This window comes from Phycodurus eques, chromosome 10, assembly GCF_024500275.1.
Source record: "Phycodurus eques isolate BA_2022a chromosome 10, UOR_Pequ_1.1, whole genome shotgun sequence".
Taxonomy (NCBI): Eukaryota; Metazoa; Chordata; class Actinopteri; order Syngnathiformes; family Syngnathidae; genus Phycodurus; species Phycodurus eques.
The window spans coordinates 29,833,458-29,851,391 of NC_084534.1; the positions used below are offsets into that span (position 1 = coordinate 29,833,458).

At 46.1% G+C, this 17,934-nt stretch overlaps 2 protein-coding genes and 1 pseudogene across 2 annotated transcripts; 2 read left to right on the plus strand and 1 right to left on the minus strand.

Annotated features, from left to right (window-relative positions):
- The first annotated feature begins 1,658 nt into the window (after positions 1-1,658).
- Positions 1,659-6,271, plus strand: map1lc3a (microtubule-associated protein 1 light chain 3 alpha). The gene is made up of 4 exons (XM_061687697.1): positions 1,659-1,890; positions 2,165-2,220; positions 2,349-2,455; positions 5,365-6,271. The coding sequence occupies exons 1-4, from the start codon at positions 1,851-1,853 to the stop codon at positions 5,543-5,545; spliced, it is 384 nt and encodes a 127-aa protein (XP_061543681.1). The 5' UTR covers positions 1,659-1,850; the 3' UTR covers positions 5,546-6,271.
- eif6 (eukaryotic translation initiation factor 6) lies at positions 5,746-10,646 on the minus strand. Its single transcript, XM_061687696.1, has 7 exons — positions 10,528-10,646; positions 8,813-8,946; positions 8,659-8,744; positions 8,313-8,488; positions 8,054-8,230; positions 6,861-7,045; positions 5,746-6,772 (listed from the first exon to the last, which is right to left on the minus strand). Exons 2-7 carry the CDS (start codon positions 8,917-8,919, stop codon positions 6,763-6,765), a joined length of 741 nt encoding a protein of 246 aa, XP_061543680.1. The 5' UTR covers positions 8,920-8,946; positions 10,528-10,646; the 3' UTR covers positions 5,746-6,762.
- Positions 10,647-11,758: 1,112 nt separating this feature from the next.
- Positions 11,759-17,934, plus strand: part of LOC133408847 (semaphorin-3D-like) — a 50,669-nt pseudogene continuing 44,493 nt past the window's right edge.

Genomic DNA, 17,934 nt, shown 5'->3' on the forward strand with positions numbered 1-17,934 from the left:
TCTGCATGGTAGATCATCGACCATTTAGGTACATTTTGAATCTTAATGACCCTCCCTGCGCACTCATGAACCTTTCTAAACACTTCCTAGTAGGGCAAGGGCTATCGAATATATTTAGAGTCGATTATTCAAGTGTTCAGATGAAAGTGATTTTGCATTATGAAACCAAACTAATACAAAATACGCATATGCAGTGGAGGTATAATGTTTGTGTCCAGATGTATGCGATATCACTTGAAAACAATTTATATTTGCCACAACTCAGTTTGTGTTGTGACAAAAATTGAATGATGGAAACATCAAATTGTTTTTCTGTATGCTCGCAATGCATCATGGGATATATCTGACTTCTATTGAGCATTTTTATTCCCAACGAGGGCCCTATACGAAGTAACCTATATTCACGTCACCTAACTCTAACCCATAGATTGGATGTATTATTATTATTATTATTATTCATCCATTTTCCACACCGCTTCTCCTTACGCGGGTCAAGGGCGAGCTGGAGCCCATCCCAGCTGACTCTGGGCGAGAGGCGGGTTACACCAATCGCAGGGCACAAATAAACAACCTTTTGCACTCACAATCACACCTATGGACAATTTCATCTTCAATTCTGATTCTTATTATTATTATGGGTGACTCGGCGGACGACTGGTTAGCACATCTGCCTCACTGTTGTGAGGTGCGGGTTCAAATCTGGCCTGGCCCCGCCTGTGTGGAGTTTGCATGTTCTTCCGGTGTCTGCGTGGGTTTTCTCCGGGCACTCCGGTTTCCCCCCACATCCCCAAAACATGCATGCTAGGTTGATTGAAGACTCTAACTTGCCCGTAGGTGTGAATGTGAGTGCGACTGGTTGTTTACATGTGGCATGCGATTGGCTGGCGACCAGTTCAGGGTGTACCCCGCCTCTCGCCCAGAGTCAGCTGGGATAGGCGCCGGCACACCGGTGACCCGCGTGAGGATAAGCAGTTCAGAAAATGGATGGATGGATATTATTATTGTTATTACAATAGAGCAATGATTCAACAAGTACCACTAGTGTTACTTAGGCTCCCTCTCGTGGAATATGATAGAATCAATGAATTAAATATAAATACAATTAAAATGAAAATACATTTAAAACATGCTATCCATCCATTTTCTGTACCGCTTATCCTGACTAAGGTTGCGGGTGTGCTGGCGCCTAGCTCAGCTGATACGATCAAACATTAGAATGAAGCTCGTAGCTTGGCATACATCTCGTCAAACGTTTTGAAACATTAATTTAGGTATAGCTAGTTGCTATTTAACTCGTGTGCGTGTGCAATGCATTTGGTTGAATCATGATACAAGTGTGCTTTGTTCTTCTATATTTAAGCAGTGTTAACATTCAAACTGCATAATGTTACAGTGGCTTACAAAAATATGAACTATACTTTTTAGGAATGTGACCACTGCCTCGTTTGTGATGAACATCTGGGCCTACTACGCTACTGTATTTGAATGTTGTTCATGATTGTGGTACCTGGAGCGCAAAGTAGTTTTCCAGCTTTTACTCGGTGTCGAAAACGTGAGAATCACTTTGCAGTTTGTAGCCAAATATTTGGGTGCCGAGGCCTCGCCCACGTTGGCTTTGCGACTAAAATGGCGTCGCTGTCTTTGGCGTAGAGAAGCCAACGTCACTGACGAGTCACGTGTCTTTGGTGGGGAAAAATAACAGATAAAAAAAATAAAAAAGCTTGTGTTCGCCGTCAGCAGCAGCAGCTTGTTTTGCGTTCTTTCTCTCTCTTCGCTCAAGCAAGAGGCTCCAAAGTGTTCACGACCTTCTTCGTCAAGTTTAACGTTAACCGTCGTCCGCAAGCCGCAAGATGCCGTCCGACAGAGCCTTCAAGCAAAGGAGGACTTTCGGTAAGAAGAACAGCAGCACCCGAGCTAACATGCTAACGAGCTATCCGGCCGCTATGTTGACAACATTGCGGCTCGCTCACATTTTCAACGTGAAATCTTTTGTCTTCTTAGTAGCTCGCAGCCGAGTCGAGGCTGTGACATTTGAAGGAAAAAAAACAAAACAAATAAACATCGTCAACCTACAAGTTGGAAGACTGTGACGTCACCACACCTGCTGAAAAATGCAACAAGAATCTAAGCATGATAGTGTTTTCTTTGAAATGTGTTTTAACAGCTGAACGCTGCAAAGAAGTCCAGCAGATCCGAGAACAACATCCCAACAAGATCCCTGTATGTACACACACACACACACACACAGGTTCCATGAACATTTTACACACTGACACACAAGATGCATGTGTTTTTTTTACACAAACGCACACATACACATCCGTGTACATTTTCCACATGTGTGTCAGGTGATCATGGAGCGTTACAAGGGTGAGAAACAACTTCCTGTTCTGGACAAGACCAAGTTCCTGGTCCCTGACCATGTCAACATGAGCGAGCTGGTCAAGATCATCAGGTGTGCGCACGCACGCACATCCGCTCTGTTGATGTGATTGCGATTGATGGTATTGTTGGGTCGGGTTAGGTTGGTTGGGAAGTTTTTTTGTTTTGTTTGATTGATTGCACTTGACTTGAGTGCCGGCAGCGCGGCCTCACTTCTGCTCGGTGACGATGGCGGACGGTCGTCTGGCTCTACCTGTGCCCCGCGACTGACTGGCGACCAGTCCGGGGCGTCGCTTGAGGGGGGAAAAACATTCCGCTCGAGGGAGCCTAAGTAACACTAGTGGTACTTGTTCCACACTAAGAATCACTGCTCTATAATAATAACAATAATATCCATCCATTTTCCGAACCACTTATCCTCACGTGGGTCGCGGGCGTGGTGAAGCCTATCCCAGCTGACTGTGGGTGACACTGGTTCACTGGTGAACTGGTCGCAGGGCACATAGAAACAAACAACCATTCTCACTCACAGTCACACCTACGGGCAATTTAGAGTTTTCAATTAACCTACCATGCATGATTTTGGGATGTAGGAGGAGACCGGAGTACCCGGAGAACACCCACGCAGGCACGGGGAGAACATGTAAACTCCACACAGGCAAGGCTGGATTTGAACCCGGCTGGGTCCTCAGAAGTGTGAGGCACATGTGCTAACCAGTCGTCCACCGTGCCGCGTAATAGACATGTTGGTTAAGGAAACAGGGGTGATGAAGAAGTGATGGGTAAGTACGGCATCCAGGAAAGGAACTTGGAGGGACAGATGGTGGTAGACTTTGCAACAAGGATGCAAATGGCTGTAGTGAACACTTTCTTCCAGAAGAGGCAGGAACATAGGGTGACCTACAAGAGCGGCGGTAGAAGCACACAGGTGGATTACATCTTGTGCAGACGATGTCATCTGAAGGAGGTTACCGACTGTAAGGTGGTGGTAGGGGAGAGTGTGGCTAGACAGCAAAGAAGATGACTCTGGGGGTGGGGAGGAACATTAAGCAGATAAAAGCAGAGCAGAGAACCACATGGTGGAAGCTGAGACAGGACGAGTGTTGTGCAGCTTTTCGGGAAGAGGTGAGACAGGCTCTCGGTGGACGGGAGGAGCTTCCAGAAGACTGGACCGCTGCAGCCGAGGTGATCAGAGAGGCAGGCAGGAGAGTACTTGGTGTATCTTCTGCCAGGAAAGGAGAGAACGAGACTTGGTGGTGGAACCTCACAGTACAGGAAAGCATACAAGGAAAGAGGGTTAGCTTAGAGGAAGTGGGACACGGAGAGGATCGAGGAGAGGCGAAAGGAATACATTGCGATGCGACACAGGGCAAAGGTAGAGGTGGCAAAGGCCAAACAAGAGGCATATGAGGACATGTATGGCGGGTTGGACACTAAAGAAGGAGAAAAGGATCTCTACAGGCTGGCCAGACAGAGGGATGGAGATGGGAAGGGTGTGCAGCAGGTTAGGGTGATTAAGGCTAGAGATGGAAATATGTTGACTGGTGCCAGGAGTGTGCTAGCTAGATGGAAATAATACTTTGAGGAGTTGCTGAATGAGGAAAATAAAGAATAGAAGAAGAAAGTGTGGTGGACCAGGAAGTGGCAATGATTAGTCAGGGGGAAGTTAGAAAGGCATTAAAGAGTATGAAAAATGGAAAGGCAGTCAGTCCTGATGACATTCCTGTGGAGGTATGGAAGCATCTAGGAGAGGTGGCTGTGGAGGTTTTGACCAGCTTGTTCAATAGAATTCTAGCGCGTGAGAAGATGCCTGAGGAATGGAGGAAAAGTGTATTGGTGCCCATTTTTAAGAACAAAGGTGATGTGCAGAGCTGTGGGAACTAGAGAGGGATGAAGTTATGGGAAAGAGTAGTGGAGGCTAGACTCAGGACAGAAGTGAGTATTTGCGAGCAACAGTATGGTTTCGTGCCTAGAAAGAGGACCACAGATGCATTATTTGCCTTGAGGATGTTGATGGACAAGTACAGAGAAGGTCAGAACAGGAGAGGACGTTGGTCTAAGGCTCGCTTGAGGTATGTTCACATACTTTGAATACGATATGGCGCACAAGCAGGCAACAAAACGTTATGTAGCCTAGCAAGCTAGTGGTAGCCCGAACGGTTGGACGTAAACATGCCGCCGTTCTGTCAAATCATGCTCTAAAGTTTCAGTGTGGGTGAAGTAATTTCATTCAAAATAAAGTAATTTAAGTACAGTAAGTTAGCACCCATTATTTCTGTCATGTAATGTTGGTTTGACCTGACTGATTAGAATCCACGATCTGACGAGAGCAGTGATTTCCAACCTTTATGGAGCCAAGGAACATATTTTACAATTAAAAGATTTCACGGAACACCAACAAACAAAATGTAGCAAACAGTGGATACATTAATAACTATGTACTTCCTGCCATCGAACAGAAGACCATTTATCATTTGTTCTGTCTGTCACTATGCCTCAGTAGGATATATAGATGAACAAAGATACATTTATTGTAAATATAATTGTTTGAGCAATTAAGTACATACGTATATACAGGTAAATGAACAGGTCATTTAAATAGACACTCCATCTTCTTCCTCCATCTTGTGATTGGTTATCATTTTTTTCAACTCGCTGATCGTGATCGTGTAAAGCCCAGTTACTGGTTTGGCCTGTAACATCTGTCAGAAAATTGGTAAAAATGTGAGTCCTTGTTTTCCAAAGTAGAAGCAGGTGTTTGCAAATGTCTTTATTTTGCTTTCATCAAGGACTTCAGAAATGCTCGAATATTTACTGTCGAGAGTCTGAAATCAGAGGATTTTTGACAATTTCAAGTTAGTTGATTATTTGATCAGATTGTTTGTTGCACCTCGAACCCCGTTTATCGCGGGGGTTCACTGTAAAGTACCCAGGGAATCCTCCTTGTGAGAAGCGCTTCTTACTTTGAGCTCCCACCTGCAGGCGCCGTCTTCAACTGAACCCCACCCAGGCCTTCTTTCTGCTGGTCAACCAGCACAGTTTGGTTTCCGTGGCGACGTCCATCTCAGAGATTTACGAGCAGGAGCGCGACGAGGACGGCTTCCTGTACCTGATGTACGCCTCGCAGGAGACCTTCGGCCGCGCACGCTCACCAATTCTTTAAATTTCTTTGAACAATCTTTTATTTTGAAGGGTTGGAAGAAGCATCTGGCACAGTCAGGCAAAATGTTAAAGTTGAATATTAGCAGCAGCTAGCCGGTGTTTGGTAACGTCAGTCTACTTTTGTTTCCCGATATCAATAAAAGTAGATGTAGGCTATTATAATGGTATTCTATTTTTGGTAAACAATTTTTGCACAGTCACAGCAGCAGTTGGAAATCTGTGATCCATCAATGTTGGCGTGCATGCTAACAGGCACGCGCAATCTTGACTAAATTTACAATCGGGCTCACGAGGCCACACGTGTGAGATGCATTAGCATTACGACAACACGTAGACAAGGTGTTTTTCCCCCGTCAATCAAAGAGCACGGCCAGAGAAATGTTAAGCTAAACCGTAGAGCCCCTTTATCCTCTGTTTAACGTTGTCAATTGAAGTAAATGCCAAGTTGGAGCATCTTTTCTCTTGAAGTTGACTTGCCAGTGTGTTAATGCAAACAGGAAATGGTGAGGCGTGTCACTTCCTGTAAGACAAACAAGCATCTTTTGCACTGCAAACATAAAACGTCATTATTCCTGGTAGGAACACTACAAACTTCGCACAGTTTTTTTATTTTTATTTTATTTTACTATTGAAATTGAGAAATCTACAAACCAAAATGTGAAATGTGTGTGTTGTAATGATGTGAAGTTGTACTTAAATGTAAATAAATGTCAACTTGAAAAGCTAAGTGGAAAACTGGTCAGATTGTCATTCTTCTCCGTGCACGTTTTATTGCCACAACGTTTAAAGACTCAAAAAGCCCTGGCGGAGGTTTCGACATTGAGAGAAAGCTGAAAAAAAAGTTTTGTGGGACATGACATTCTTCTCACATACACTGCTAAGATCCCTGTATGTTTCACACGCACGCATGTTCATTTGAGGGGAGGTAAAAATAAAGCAACAAGTTTGTAAAACGTTTAATGGAGGACGTGATGACATCACAGCATGTTAGACTCGTGACCTCGGCGGTTCTTCACGCACCCATCGGACAAGACGTCCAAAAAACAACCAAAAAAAAGGTTTCGTGGCCAACGGTAACAAACGTGTCACTTCCTGCGGCCTCACCCCCTAGTGGTCAGCTAAGGCGGCGTCAGCACCCCATCTTTTCCGCCCTCAAGCGTGGCCCAAAGATTCCCCAAAATTCAAAATGTTGACGGTGATGTGCGACAGGTGGTCTTCTTAAGCCATGCTGAACACACAAACGTCACATCACATCAACGTTAACGACGTGTCACGGTGTACATGGGTGAGTGTATACGAAAGTGTGCTTGCGCAACCTGTCGATGAGCGAGTCCCTCATGCTGGTGGTGATGGCGGCGGGTTGCGCGGCGTCTCCCAGCCTGAAGACGCTCTCGATGACGGACATCTCGGTGCTGGTGGTGTCCAGTCCGCAGAAGGCGCACCAGTCGTTCACCACCATGCCCGCCGCGATCACCTCGCTGCCCCGGTTCACCGTGCCCGTCTGCGGGCGCACACGCACGGTCCAAAATTAACACTTGCCAGGCGCCAAATTGCGACTAAATTATCCGTTTGGCGAGGGAATCTCAGAGTGCTACTCGCCATGTGGCGAGTCAATGTTTGTAGTACCGACGTACACAAACATACACATGTTTGTAGTACCGACGTACACAAACATACACGTGCCAATCATTGTGCAGCGGCGCGTGTGATGGAGCCAGTAATAATAGAGCAGGGCTCAATCCAACTGACAGAAATGCGCGTGAGGGCAGCCAATCAGAGACGTACTTTTCCGGCTCCACTTCCGTTTGCAAGCAGCGGGAGGGAAACAAGCCGCGCCTCCTCGGCTAACTCGCGCTGTAGTGAGATCTTCGAGACGCCGTCTCAGCTGTCCCCGGAGCCTGCTGAGTGGGCGGCGCCCTGTCCTCGCCCTGGCGACGTTGGTCCGCGAGTACACAGCGCCGTCTCCAAAGTAACGTGGCACAATGCTATTATAACGAGCCGACACGTAAGGTACGTCGGCAACCTCGAAAGCGGACATTGTGTTTATTCATTGGAAGAAGTACCAGCCAAGGGATTACGTGGAAAGCAAAAAAATAAATAAATAAAAATGCGATTGCAGTCGTCAGTACAGAACTGTCACGGTCTGTTGCTAGTATGGGTAGCATTAGCAGTTAGCCATGGCTAGCGGTGAGGCCACTAGCAACAACATGGATGTCAAAACTATTTTTTTCTTATTGCTGTTGTTTAATGTTGCTGTGACTTCTTTCAGTCTCATCCGACATATTACCATATTATATAAATGTGTGTAAAATTAGGGCTGCACACACATACATATTTTTTCGATATATTGCGCAATCCTATGTAAAATGTTTAGATATTTTGGCTGGAAAAAATATGCTTGGGCAACGCGGCCGGTGAGTCAAAAAGATCATTTCAGCCCCTGCACACACACACGCCCACCAACACGTTGACGGAAAGGCGACTGGCCGCGGGACTCGCAAGCACTCACCACCAGGGGGACCTGCAGGAGCGAGGACAGCTCGTCCTGGTCCTCGATGGAGGTCTTGGGATGCACCAGACCGCCCTGGTTGCTGAAGGCGCAGTACGAGCCCACCAGGACCTGATCGGCCACCGTGTGCCGGAACACCTCCACGTTCAGGGTGTCGCTCAGAACCTCCTCCGTCTCCTGGGGGAGGGGAGGGACAGCAAATTTGTCAGCCGACTGCGTGTGGGCACGCGCGTGTGCCGGTGCGTGCGGTCCGGCCAACCCTGTCCAGGTCCGGATGGACGAGCGCCACGTAGTCGTTGCACGCGATGACGTTGCCGAGCGCTGACAGACGTTCTTCCACTCGCTGGATGCTCACGGAAGAAGGGAGACAGTTTCGGATGTGCTGCAGTTCCTGGTCCGTCGTGTTGTTGGGAACCAGCAGCCCGTGGCGGTTGCCTGGAAACGAGAACGCCGGCAAATCACCACACGCGGCAGCGGGAAGTGGCAGGAAGTGAGAGGAAGAACACCAGGAGACCTGGCGCTCCCTGATGCTTTTGGGATGCTTCGCTGACTTCCGGCCACTCGCTCAAGCGACAGGAAATGAGGCCAAGCGGCGCCGGACTCACCCACACACATGCGTCCGATGATACGACAACCGGCGATGGAGGCGTGGACCACCGGAATGCTCTCGGACAACTCTCCTTCAAACACGCTAAGGAACGACACAAAGCGCATCGGTGACATCGCCGGCGGGGACGCCGTGCCGTCACCTGGCCTCACCTGTAAAAATTTTCAGCACCGCCGATGGCGACCAGGCAGTACGTGTTGGTGAGTTTAGCAAAGCAGCCAATCTCATTGTTCTTCTCAAAGGAAGCTCTCACGGCCATGACGTCACTGTGAGCTCCAATAACAGCCTGAGGGTGAAAAGACATTTCCTTTTTTTTTTTTTTTTTTTTTTTTTTTAACTTTAATTTGTTTACATTCAGCGTCAAGCATGAGTTTTCAAGTCCTCAGGCTATTGCCTCCAAAAGTACTGATAGCTCTTGTGTAAATGCCATGGGCAGACACACGTATATTTGGCGACGAGCCCTCTTGTATGATTCTGGAAGATCATTTATATACAGGCTGAAGAGTAATGGTCCTAAAATTGATCCTTGAGGGATTCCTGTTTTATGTTCAGACATGCAAACACCAAAAGCATGAAAACGGCGACAAAAAAATAATTGTGTAGAATTTTTTTTTAACTTTAACATAAATTAAGCAATCTGCAAGACTCTAAAGAGTACAATAAGGCAAAAAAATATAATTAAAATTCTTCATGCAGAAAAACTTCTTTTTTCTCTTCTTCACCTGATACCAGCTTCAAGCTGTGCCACATGAATAGCATCCTCCTCTTTAAGCACTCTCATTCTGGAAAAGAATTTACTAAAATCTTGACTTCATTTTTTACTATTACCAACTTCAAATGCTAATCCCAAATGCATCCTCCAGCAAAATATTAAGTACAATATTTTTCTGTTTTTATTGGCCATTTCTGAATTTGAAGTTAGTTCATTCTGTGTTGTGACATAATCCACAGACATTTAACATTAACATCAGTAAACTAATTAGATAATTGTAGCCGTGCTTCCTAATTAATACAAAATCTACTTGCGGCTCAGCTCTTGTCACCGATGTTCGTGTGCTTCGCGGTTCCACTTGGGACCGCAACCAGGGACCCGACCCGCAGCACCTCAACGTGAAACTACAAAAGACCAGCGCAACAAATACCACACTGGCTGATCTGATGAGCAACAATGTTGTTTAAACGTAAGAGTAGCAATAGAAGATGCCTGCTCCAGAGGTGGGTAGAGTAGCCAAACATAGTACTCAAGTAAGAGTACTGTTACTTGACAATAATGTGACTCAAGTAAAAGTAAATAAGTCCTCCAAGAAATTACTTAAGAGTAAAATGTACACAGTTAAATTATTACTCAGGTACTGAGTAAATAGTGAGTAACGTCTTATATTTTTTTACCACAGCATGAACATCTATTTAAAAAAAAATTCAAAATAAAATGCAGATGTACAAATTCTGATGTTGCTGTGTCTATGCACAGTCAAAACTACAAAAAAAACATCTGCAATTTACTGCACGGTGTTTTCTCAAGTGAGCGAAAATATCCACGTTTGGGCAGAAAGTGCCAGACAAAAACTCATCGGAGCTATACGATTTAAGTAAATGGCCTATTATGAGTTTAAAACGGCAAAGGCGACTGATTTGCATGTATGTACATTGAAAAGATAACGTATTGTTCATGATTCATAGGCTATTTGATTTAAACACACGAGAGAAAAAAAGAAACGAGAAGCCGAATACTCGGCGTTAGCACCCTAGCTAACCGGCTAGTTAGCTAGCTGACGAGCGGCTCGTTTGAAGGCGGTGACGTCACACATTAACTTAACCGGACACGTCAAGTGTTGTATGGCGGGGGGAATAAGAATCTGAACAATACCTGACAGAGAAAGTTTGATACTTCTTTCACCGTGCGCGTGTCTTCTGCGGCCTCACGTGTTCACTTCCACTATGCCTGTACGTCATTACGTCATGTACGCCAACACCAGCACGTTTGGACGTAGGCACGTCTCCCACCGTGTTCCACGCAGGACACGCCTCGCTGCAACATGATTGGCTCCTGCATCGCGAATGGGGCGGCTACGCTGTTGTAACGAGATGACCGTTATAAATATGTATCACATTTCTCCAGAATAAAAACAACATGGCCCTGCCCATAATGCTTTCCCCATGAGCGCTCCCAGGAATAAAATGGATTGGGTCAATCATCTTCATCATTATAACTTTTAATTCTATTACTGATGTGATTAAAATAAGTCAATAACAAACACACGTGGTAGAGATGTTGAATTGAAAACAAACTTTTTCTTTGAAATCGTCACCAAATCAATAAGAGCACGTCTGTCTATTCGATTGTACTCTATGTGGAAAGTACTTTTTTAATGTTGTTGTTGTAGCGCAAGTAGAAAAGTGACGCTCATTAGCCCCGCCCCCATGAGCCTGCAGCGGAAGTGGATGCGACCGAGGTCCTCTTGGTCCTTTTGGCCCTCTGCGGATTCTCGTTCTTGCTCAGGACATTTAAAAAAATCATAATAATAAGTTCTTGCTCAGGAACTCTCATTTTCTAGGCGAGCGAGATGAACCGGAACTACTTGAAGGATAGGTCGTTCGAATTCTGCAAAATGCTTCGGGTTGGAAAGAAGCGAATTGCTGTATTTTTTGTGATAAGGACAATTGAAAACTTGGGACATCTTTTTTTTGAGTTGCGAATCAGTACAGACCTTTTGGTTGGATATGCAGAGCTGGCTAGCTCTCTAAAAATATTGGACTGTCACCTTGGACGATGGAGTCCATTAAGTTTGGTGTGTTTGTCAAGGACAAGAATTTGGATTTTGTTGTTAATGTGTTGTTATTAGGGAAGTTTTTTGTTCACAAATGCAAATATTTCAAGACAAAACCGTGTTTAAGTCATTGGTTGAACGAGTTTCTGCTTTGGTACAAATCTTTGAAGTTTGTAAAGCATAAGAAAGCCCTTAAACGTATTTCTCTTCTTAGTAGATTTAACTTATATTTATAAAGCCCTCTTCTGTATTTGATTTATTTATTTTTATTTTAAATTTGTCAGTTTCTGTGACGTTTACACACACAAAAAAGATCTCTTAAAGGTAAGAGTTGTCACTTTGCACTAATCTGCTTTTGCCAAACTTTTCGTCTCGTTTACATTGCGATTGTCAGTACATTTGAGTTGAGGTCTTTTAAAAACAACAACAATTTGATTAATCCCTTAGGGAACGCTGCATTGTTTGTATTCCCAAAATATCATCACAAAATAAATATTGCCAGGAGGTACGACTTAACTTCTATTCTGTGCGAGTGGTGTTTAAACACGTAAATAAACGTGCAAGAAGTGTGAAATCAATAAATACATAAATCAAACATGACCGCGTGAAGGCGCGTCAGATAGATCGGTAGATAGGACACGCCCATTTTTTAGCTCCGTGCCCACGGCGACGGTAAGCTTGGGAGGTCGAAGTCGTCGGCGCCCAAAAAAAGAGAAAATTCAAGAAATCAAATCAAAAGAGCAGGTGCTGCTACATCGTGCTACATACGGTTGCGTAAAATGACGACAAGAGAACCGGAAGTCCTTATCGCGTGTAAAAATATATGTTTGCTTTTAAAAAAAACCAAATATGTGTCTGGATAGTATACGCTTTGGCGTTGACAAAACTGTAAGCTGCATGAAAATCGGTTACGAAAGGAGCAAGTTCGGACTGAAATGTGTCCGTGCGTTTGCCTTCTATGGGAACGACGACCTCCCCAACACGGCCGCCACGTAGGCACGTCGGTTAGTCGGGCAACTGCAGCGCGCTGGCGTACCTCGTCATCATATCTAAGGGTTCCTCTCTCCGGCACAATCTTTGGTGCAAGCCGGAATCCCCGCTTGGAAACCAGAAAAATCACCCCGCATTTGACGGCGCATCAAACGTAGGTGCAACTTTTTATTACATACATATACTTAATGTGTTTGTAAATATTCGTGAGATGTGATGATGTCATCATGTTCAGGAGTGAAAAAGGATGGGAGGGCAACAAAGTCAACAAGGCCAACAGCAAGACCCGCCCCCTGCCGATATTGCCCAATCGCAAGGTCACATCGTCACACACGTATAGTGTATAAAGATGTGTACAGTCAACAAGTTGTGCCGACGTGTGTCCTGGCCCCTCCCACAGAGGCTGAAGGAGAGCTGCCGCAGTGTATGATGGGAAACAGGAAGGTCGACGACATGCGCTACCTGATTTCATGCACCAACTGGTACTGATGAGAGATGACGATGCGTTCAGGGCCCTCCGGACGCAGCAAAATTACAAAACGAATACAATATTGGTGAATTGACTGTCTGTTGTACGCTCTGTTGTACTCGAGCGGCTCCAACTACCGGAGACAAATTCCTTGTGTGTTTTGGACATACTTGGCAAATAAAGATGATTCTGATTCTGATTCTGAATAATAATGCAGTTGAGCAATATTAATAATCATTTGCAAAACGGCGGCACGGTGGACGACTGGTTAGAGCGTCAGCCTCACAGTTCTGAGGACCCGGGTTCAATCCCCGGCCCCGCCTGTGTGGAGTTTGCACGTTCTCCCCGTGCCTGCGTGGCTTTTCTCCGGGTACTCCGGTTTCCTCCCACATCCCAAAAACATCCATGCTAGGTTAATTGACGACTGTCAATTGCCCGTAGGTGTGAATGTGAGTGCGAATGGTTGTTTGTATGTGCCCTGCGATTGGCTGGCAACCAGTTCAGGGTGTACCCCGCCTCCTGCCCGATGATAGCTGGGATGGGCTCCGCCGTGCCCGCGACCCGCGTGAGGAGCAGCGGCTCAGAAAATGGAGGGATGGATTTGCAAAACGCGTGGTTCATCGTGCACATTGGGTACGCTGGCGCAGCTTGCAGATTGGGTAAGTGCAACATCAGCGGTCATGTGATGATGTCATATGTGAAGTGATTGCTGTCATAGATACGATCAAAAAGTCCAATATTTTTCAAATTAGATTCTATAGTCACGTGTCCAAAATATATTTGTATTTTTTATTCATGCAAAAAGTTTGCAAGACCCTGTAAAATCAGAATCATTTTTATTTCCCAACTATGTCCAAGAAACACAAGGAATTGGAATCCGGTGGCTGGAGCCGCTCGAGTACGACAGCAGACGGTCAATTGACAGAGAACACTTTGGAGACAGAAAGACTGACAAAAAACAGGCAATCAGCAATGAAGGGTTGCTAGTTATCTGGTAATGCCGGTACACTTTAAAAATTTTTGGGGACAATTGTGCAAAAAGATGCAGTCCTCTAGCACTTAGAGCAGTTTGAATGACTAATATAGCAAGAGTCCGGTGCAATTGCCATTGTGCGAAGGGCGCCGAGACTTCAAGGAGCGCATGCGGTTAGCGCGATAATATATAATAGCGATAATCTGGGACAATGTCGATTGTGCAAATGTTGCAGATACTCCTCAGTCAGAGTGCAAGTGGGGCAGATGCTACTCTGGCATGAGTGGCCAGTATTGGTCAACAACAGAGTTAGCAGCACCAAACGAAGAACACAGGACCGATTCGATGGCCGCTGTGTAGAACCGCCTCAGCGGCTCCCGCGGCAGGCCGTGCTTCCTCAGAAGCCGCAGGAAGTTCATCCTCCGCTGGGCCTTTTTGAGGACGGAGTTGATGTCGATCGCCCACTTCGGGTCCTGAGAGACTGTAATTCCCAGGAACTCGAAGGTCTCGACGGTCGACACAAGGCAGTTGGAGAGCGTGAGGGGCACCTGTGGCGACGGATGCCTCCTGAAGTCCACGATCTACAGTCTCGAGCGGGTTCAGTTCCAGGACGCGTCGGCCGCACCGCAGCTCCGGCCGCTCCGCTTCCTGTCGATACGCAGACTCGTCACCGTCTTCGATGAGGCCGATGACACCCCCACCAATCACATTTCATATTCCACAAACAGGGATACCTCGAAGGTCCCGAGTGATGTCGGCATTTGCCCGTCCTCGATTGGTTGATTAGAACAGAAGGTGACAGACTTGGTGACCTACATTTATATATCAAACAAAAATGTGAAAAATTCAAGCTGGACGTTTCAAGACAAAAGTGGGCATTTTGAGGATAGGTCGACCAACACAGTCGCTGGTTGTCTTGTTTCGCCTCTGTAAAGGTTTATTCGGCACTTTCAGAGCACTACACAAAGAACTTTATGATACAGCTAGTTTATAGGGAGAAGCAGAAGAAAAAGGGGCGGTGGCCACAGCCATTTATGGTCATCCTTATCCTTTGAGTGCTTTAAACTTGTATTCATTTGTGTAATGTTGTTTGGTGCCGTTCAAGTGAAAAGTGAAGCTGCTTGGCGATCGTCAAGTTAGTCCGCCACTGACCTTTTCCTTCGGGCTTGTTCCTTTAGGGGTCGCCGCAGCGCGTCATCCTTTTCCACGTAAGCCTATCTCCTGCATCCTCCTCTCCAACACCAACATCCATCAACCTTCTCTTTGCTCTTCCTCTCGCTCTCTTGCCTAGCAGCTCCATCCTCATCATCATCCTACCAATATACTCACTATTTCTCCTCTGGACGGGTCCAAACCATTGAAGTCTGCTCTCTCTAACTGTGCTTCCAAAACATCGAACCTCGGCCGTCCCTCTGATGAGCTCATTTCTAATTTTATCCAACCCGGTCACTCCGAGAACGAACCTCAACATCTTCATTTCCGCCACCTCCAGCTCTGCTTGCTGTCGTCTCTTCAGTGCCACTGCCTCTAATCCGTCCATCATGACCGCCGGCCTCACCACTGTCTTCTAAACTTTGCCCTTCATCCTAGCAGAGACTCTTCTGCCACACAACACACCTGACGCCTTCCTCCACCCGTTTCTTCACTTCCTGACCACACTCCCCATTGCTCTGGACGGTTGACCCCAAGTATTTCAAGTCCTCCACCCTCGCTATCTCTTCTCCCTGTAGCCTCACTCTTCCCCCACCACCCCTCTCATTCATGCTCATATGTTCTGTTTTACTTCGGCTAATCTTCATTCCTCTTCTTTCCAGTGCATGCCTCCACCTTTCTAACTGTTCCCCCAGCTGCTCCCTGCTTTCACTGCACATCACAATGTCATCTGTGAACATCATGGTCCATGGGGATTCCAGTCTAACCTCATCTGTCAGCCTATCCATCGCCACTGCAAACAGCAAGGGGCTCAGGGCTGATCCCTGATGCAGTCCCACCTCCACCTTAAATGTGTCTGTCACACCTACAGCACACCTCACCGCTGTTCTGCTGCCCTCGTACATCCATCCATTTTCTGAGCCGCTTCTCCTCACTAGGGTCGCGGGCGTGCTGGAGCCTATCCCAGCTGTCATCGGGCAGGAGGCGGGTTACACCCTGAACTGGTTGCCAGCCAATCGCAGGGCACATAGAAACAAACAACCATTTGCACTCACAGTCATGCCTACGGGCAATTTAGAGTCTCCAATTAATGCATGTTTTTGGGATGTGGGAGGAAACCGGAGTGCCCGGAGAAAACCCACGCAGGCACGGGGAGAACATGCAAACGCCACACAGGCGGGGCCGGGGATTGAACCCGGGTCCTCAGAACTGTGAGGCTGACGCTCTAATCAGTCGTCCACCGTGCCGCCCCTCGTACATGTCCTGTATTATTCTAACATACTTCTCTGCCACTCCAGACTTCCGCATGCAGTTCCACAGATCCTCTCTGGGTACTCTGTCATACGCTTTCTCAAGATCTACAAAGACACAATGGAGCTCCTTCTGACCTTCTCTGTACTTGTCCATCAACATCCTCAAGGCAAATAATGCATCTGTGGTCCTCTTTCTAGACACAAAACCATACTGTTGCTCGCAAATACTCACTTCTGTCCTGAGTCAATCCTCCACGACTCTTTCCCATAACTTCATTGTGTGGCTCATCAACTTTATTCCTCTCTAGTTCCCACAGCTCTGCACATCACCCTTGTTCTTAAAAATGGGCACCAGCACACTTTTCCTCCATTCCTCAGGCATCTTCTCACGCGCTAGAATTCTATTGAACAAGCTGGTCAAATACTCCACAGCCACCTCTCCGAGATGCTTCCATACCTCCACAGGAATGTCATCAGGACCAACTGCCTTTCCATTTTTCATCCTCTTTAATGCCTTTCTAACTTTCCCCTTACTAATCATTGCCACTTCCTGGTCCACCACACTTGCCTCTTGTACTCTCCCTTCCCTCTCATTTTCCTCATTCATCAACTCCTCAAAGTATTCTTTCCATCTAGCAAGCACACTGCTGGCACCTGTCAACATATTTCCATCTCTAGCCTTAATCACCCTAACCTGCTGCACATCCTTCCCATCTCCATCCCTCTGTCTGGCCAGCCTGTATAGATCCTTTTCTCCTCCTTTAGTGTCCAACCCGCCATACATGTCATCATATGCTTCTTGTTTGGCCTTTACCCTGTGTCGCATCTCAATGTATTCCTTTCGCCTCTCAGTGTCCCACTTCTTCTTAGCTAACCTTTTTCCTTGTATGATTTCCTGTACTGTGAGGTTCCACCACCAAGTCTCCTTCTCTCCTTTCCTGGCAGAAGATACACCAAGTACTCTCCTGCCTGTCTCTCTAATCACCTTGGCTGCAATGGTCCAATCTTCTGGAAGCTCCTCCTGTCCACCAAGAGCCTGTCAAGATGTAATCCACCTGCGTGCTTCTACCTCCGCTCTTGTAGGTAGTCCGCCACGGACTAAAAGTGCAACTTTAAAGTTCAAAATAATAGCATAACAAGAAGTGCTATATGCGCTGCTTAAAAGTCGCTGTCTTAACATTATTTTGATAGAATAGAACAGAAGGCCTTTGTTGTCACGATACAAACATTTGCTTTGTAAACTGTAGTTCTATCTTAGAAAACCACACCCACAAAACTAAACACGTATACACCAAGAGACAGGAATTGTATTCAAGGGAAAAACTGAAAGAAGTCAAAGATTGAATTTGCAAGTATTTTTATGAGGTTAAGCTATTACATTTGGGTACCTTAAGCATTTTTCTTGTTTCATGTTCATTTGTGTATTATTATTTGAACTGTCACGGAGTTTGTGCATTGGTAGTAATGTCACAGTTGCTGGAGGAGCAAAACTTGCAATACAGTTGGTAGATGATAGTGTGTGCGTGTACAGGATTGTTTGTTTGGCCGTATGCTTTAACGACGAGTAGCGACACAAGTAGACGTGTATAAGTTCCCTGTTAACAATAGCCAGTAACTGTGTGTTATTCGTGTTCCATTCAATATGTAGTGAAAGATGCTGTGTAGCAAT

Coding starts and splice junctions, on each gene's coding strand:
- eif6 (XM_061687696.1), bottom strand. CDS start 8,919: ATGGCCGTGAGAGCTTCCTTTGAGAAGAACAATGAGATTGGCTGCTTT. Junction 8,745..8,812: donor GGTGCTGAAAATTTTTACAG/GTGAGGCCAGGT, acceptor GTCGTTCCTTAG/CGTGTTTGAAGGAGAGTTGT. Junction 7,046..8,053: donor TCCTGCAGGTCCCCCTGGTG/GTGAGTGCTTGC, acceptor GTGCGCCCGCAG/ACGGGCACGGTGAACCGGGG.
- map1lc3a (XM_061687697.1), top strand. CDS start 1,851: ATGCCGTCCGACAGAGCCTTCAAGCAAAGGAGGACTTTCG. Junction 1,891..2,164: donor CAAGCAAAGGAGGACTTTCG/GTAAGAAGAACA, acceptor GTGTTTTAACAG/CTGAACGCTGCAAAGAAGTC. Junction 2,221..2,348: donor AACATCCCAACAAGATCCCT/GTATGTACACAC, acceptor CATGTGTGTCAG/GTGATCATGGAGCGTTACAA.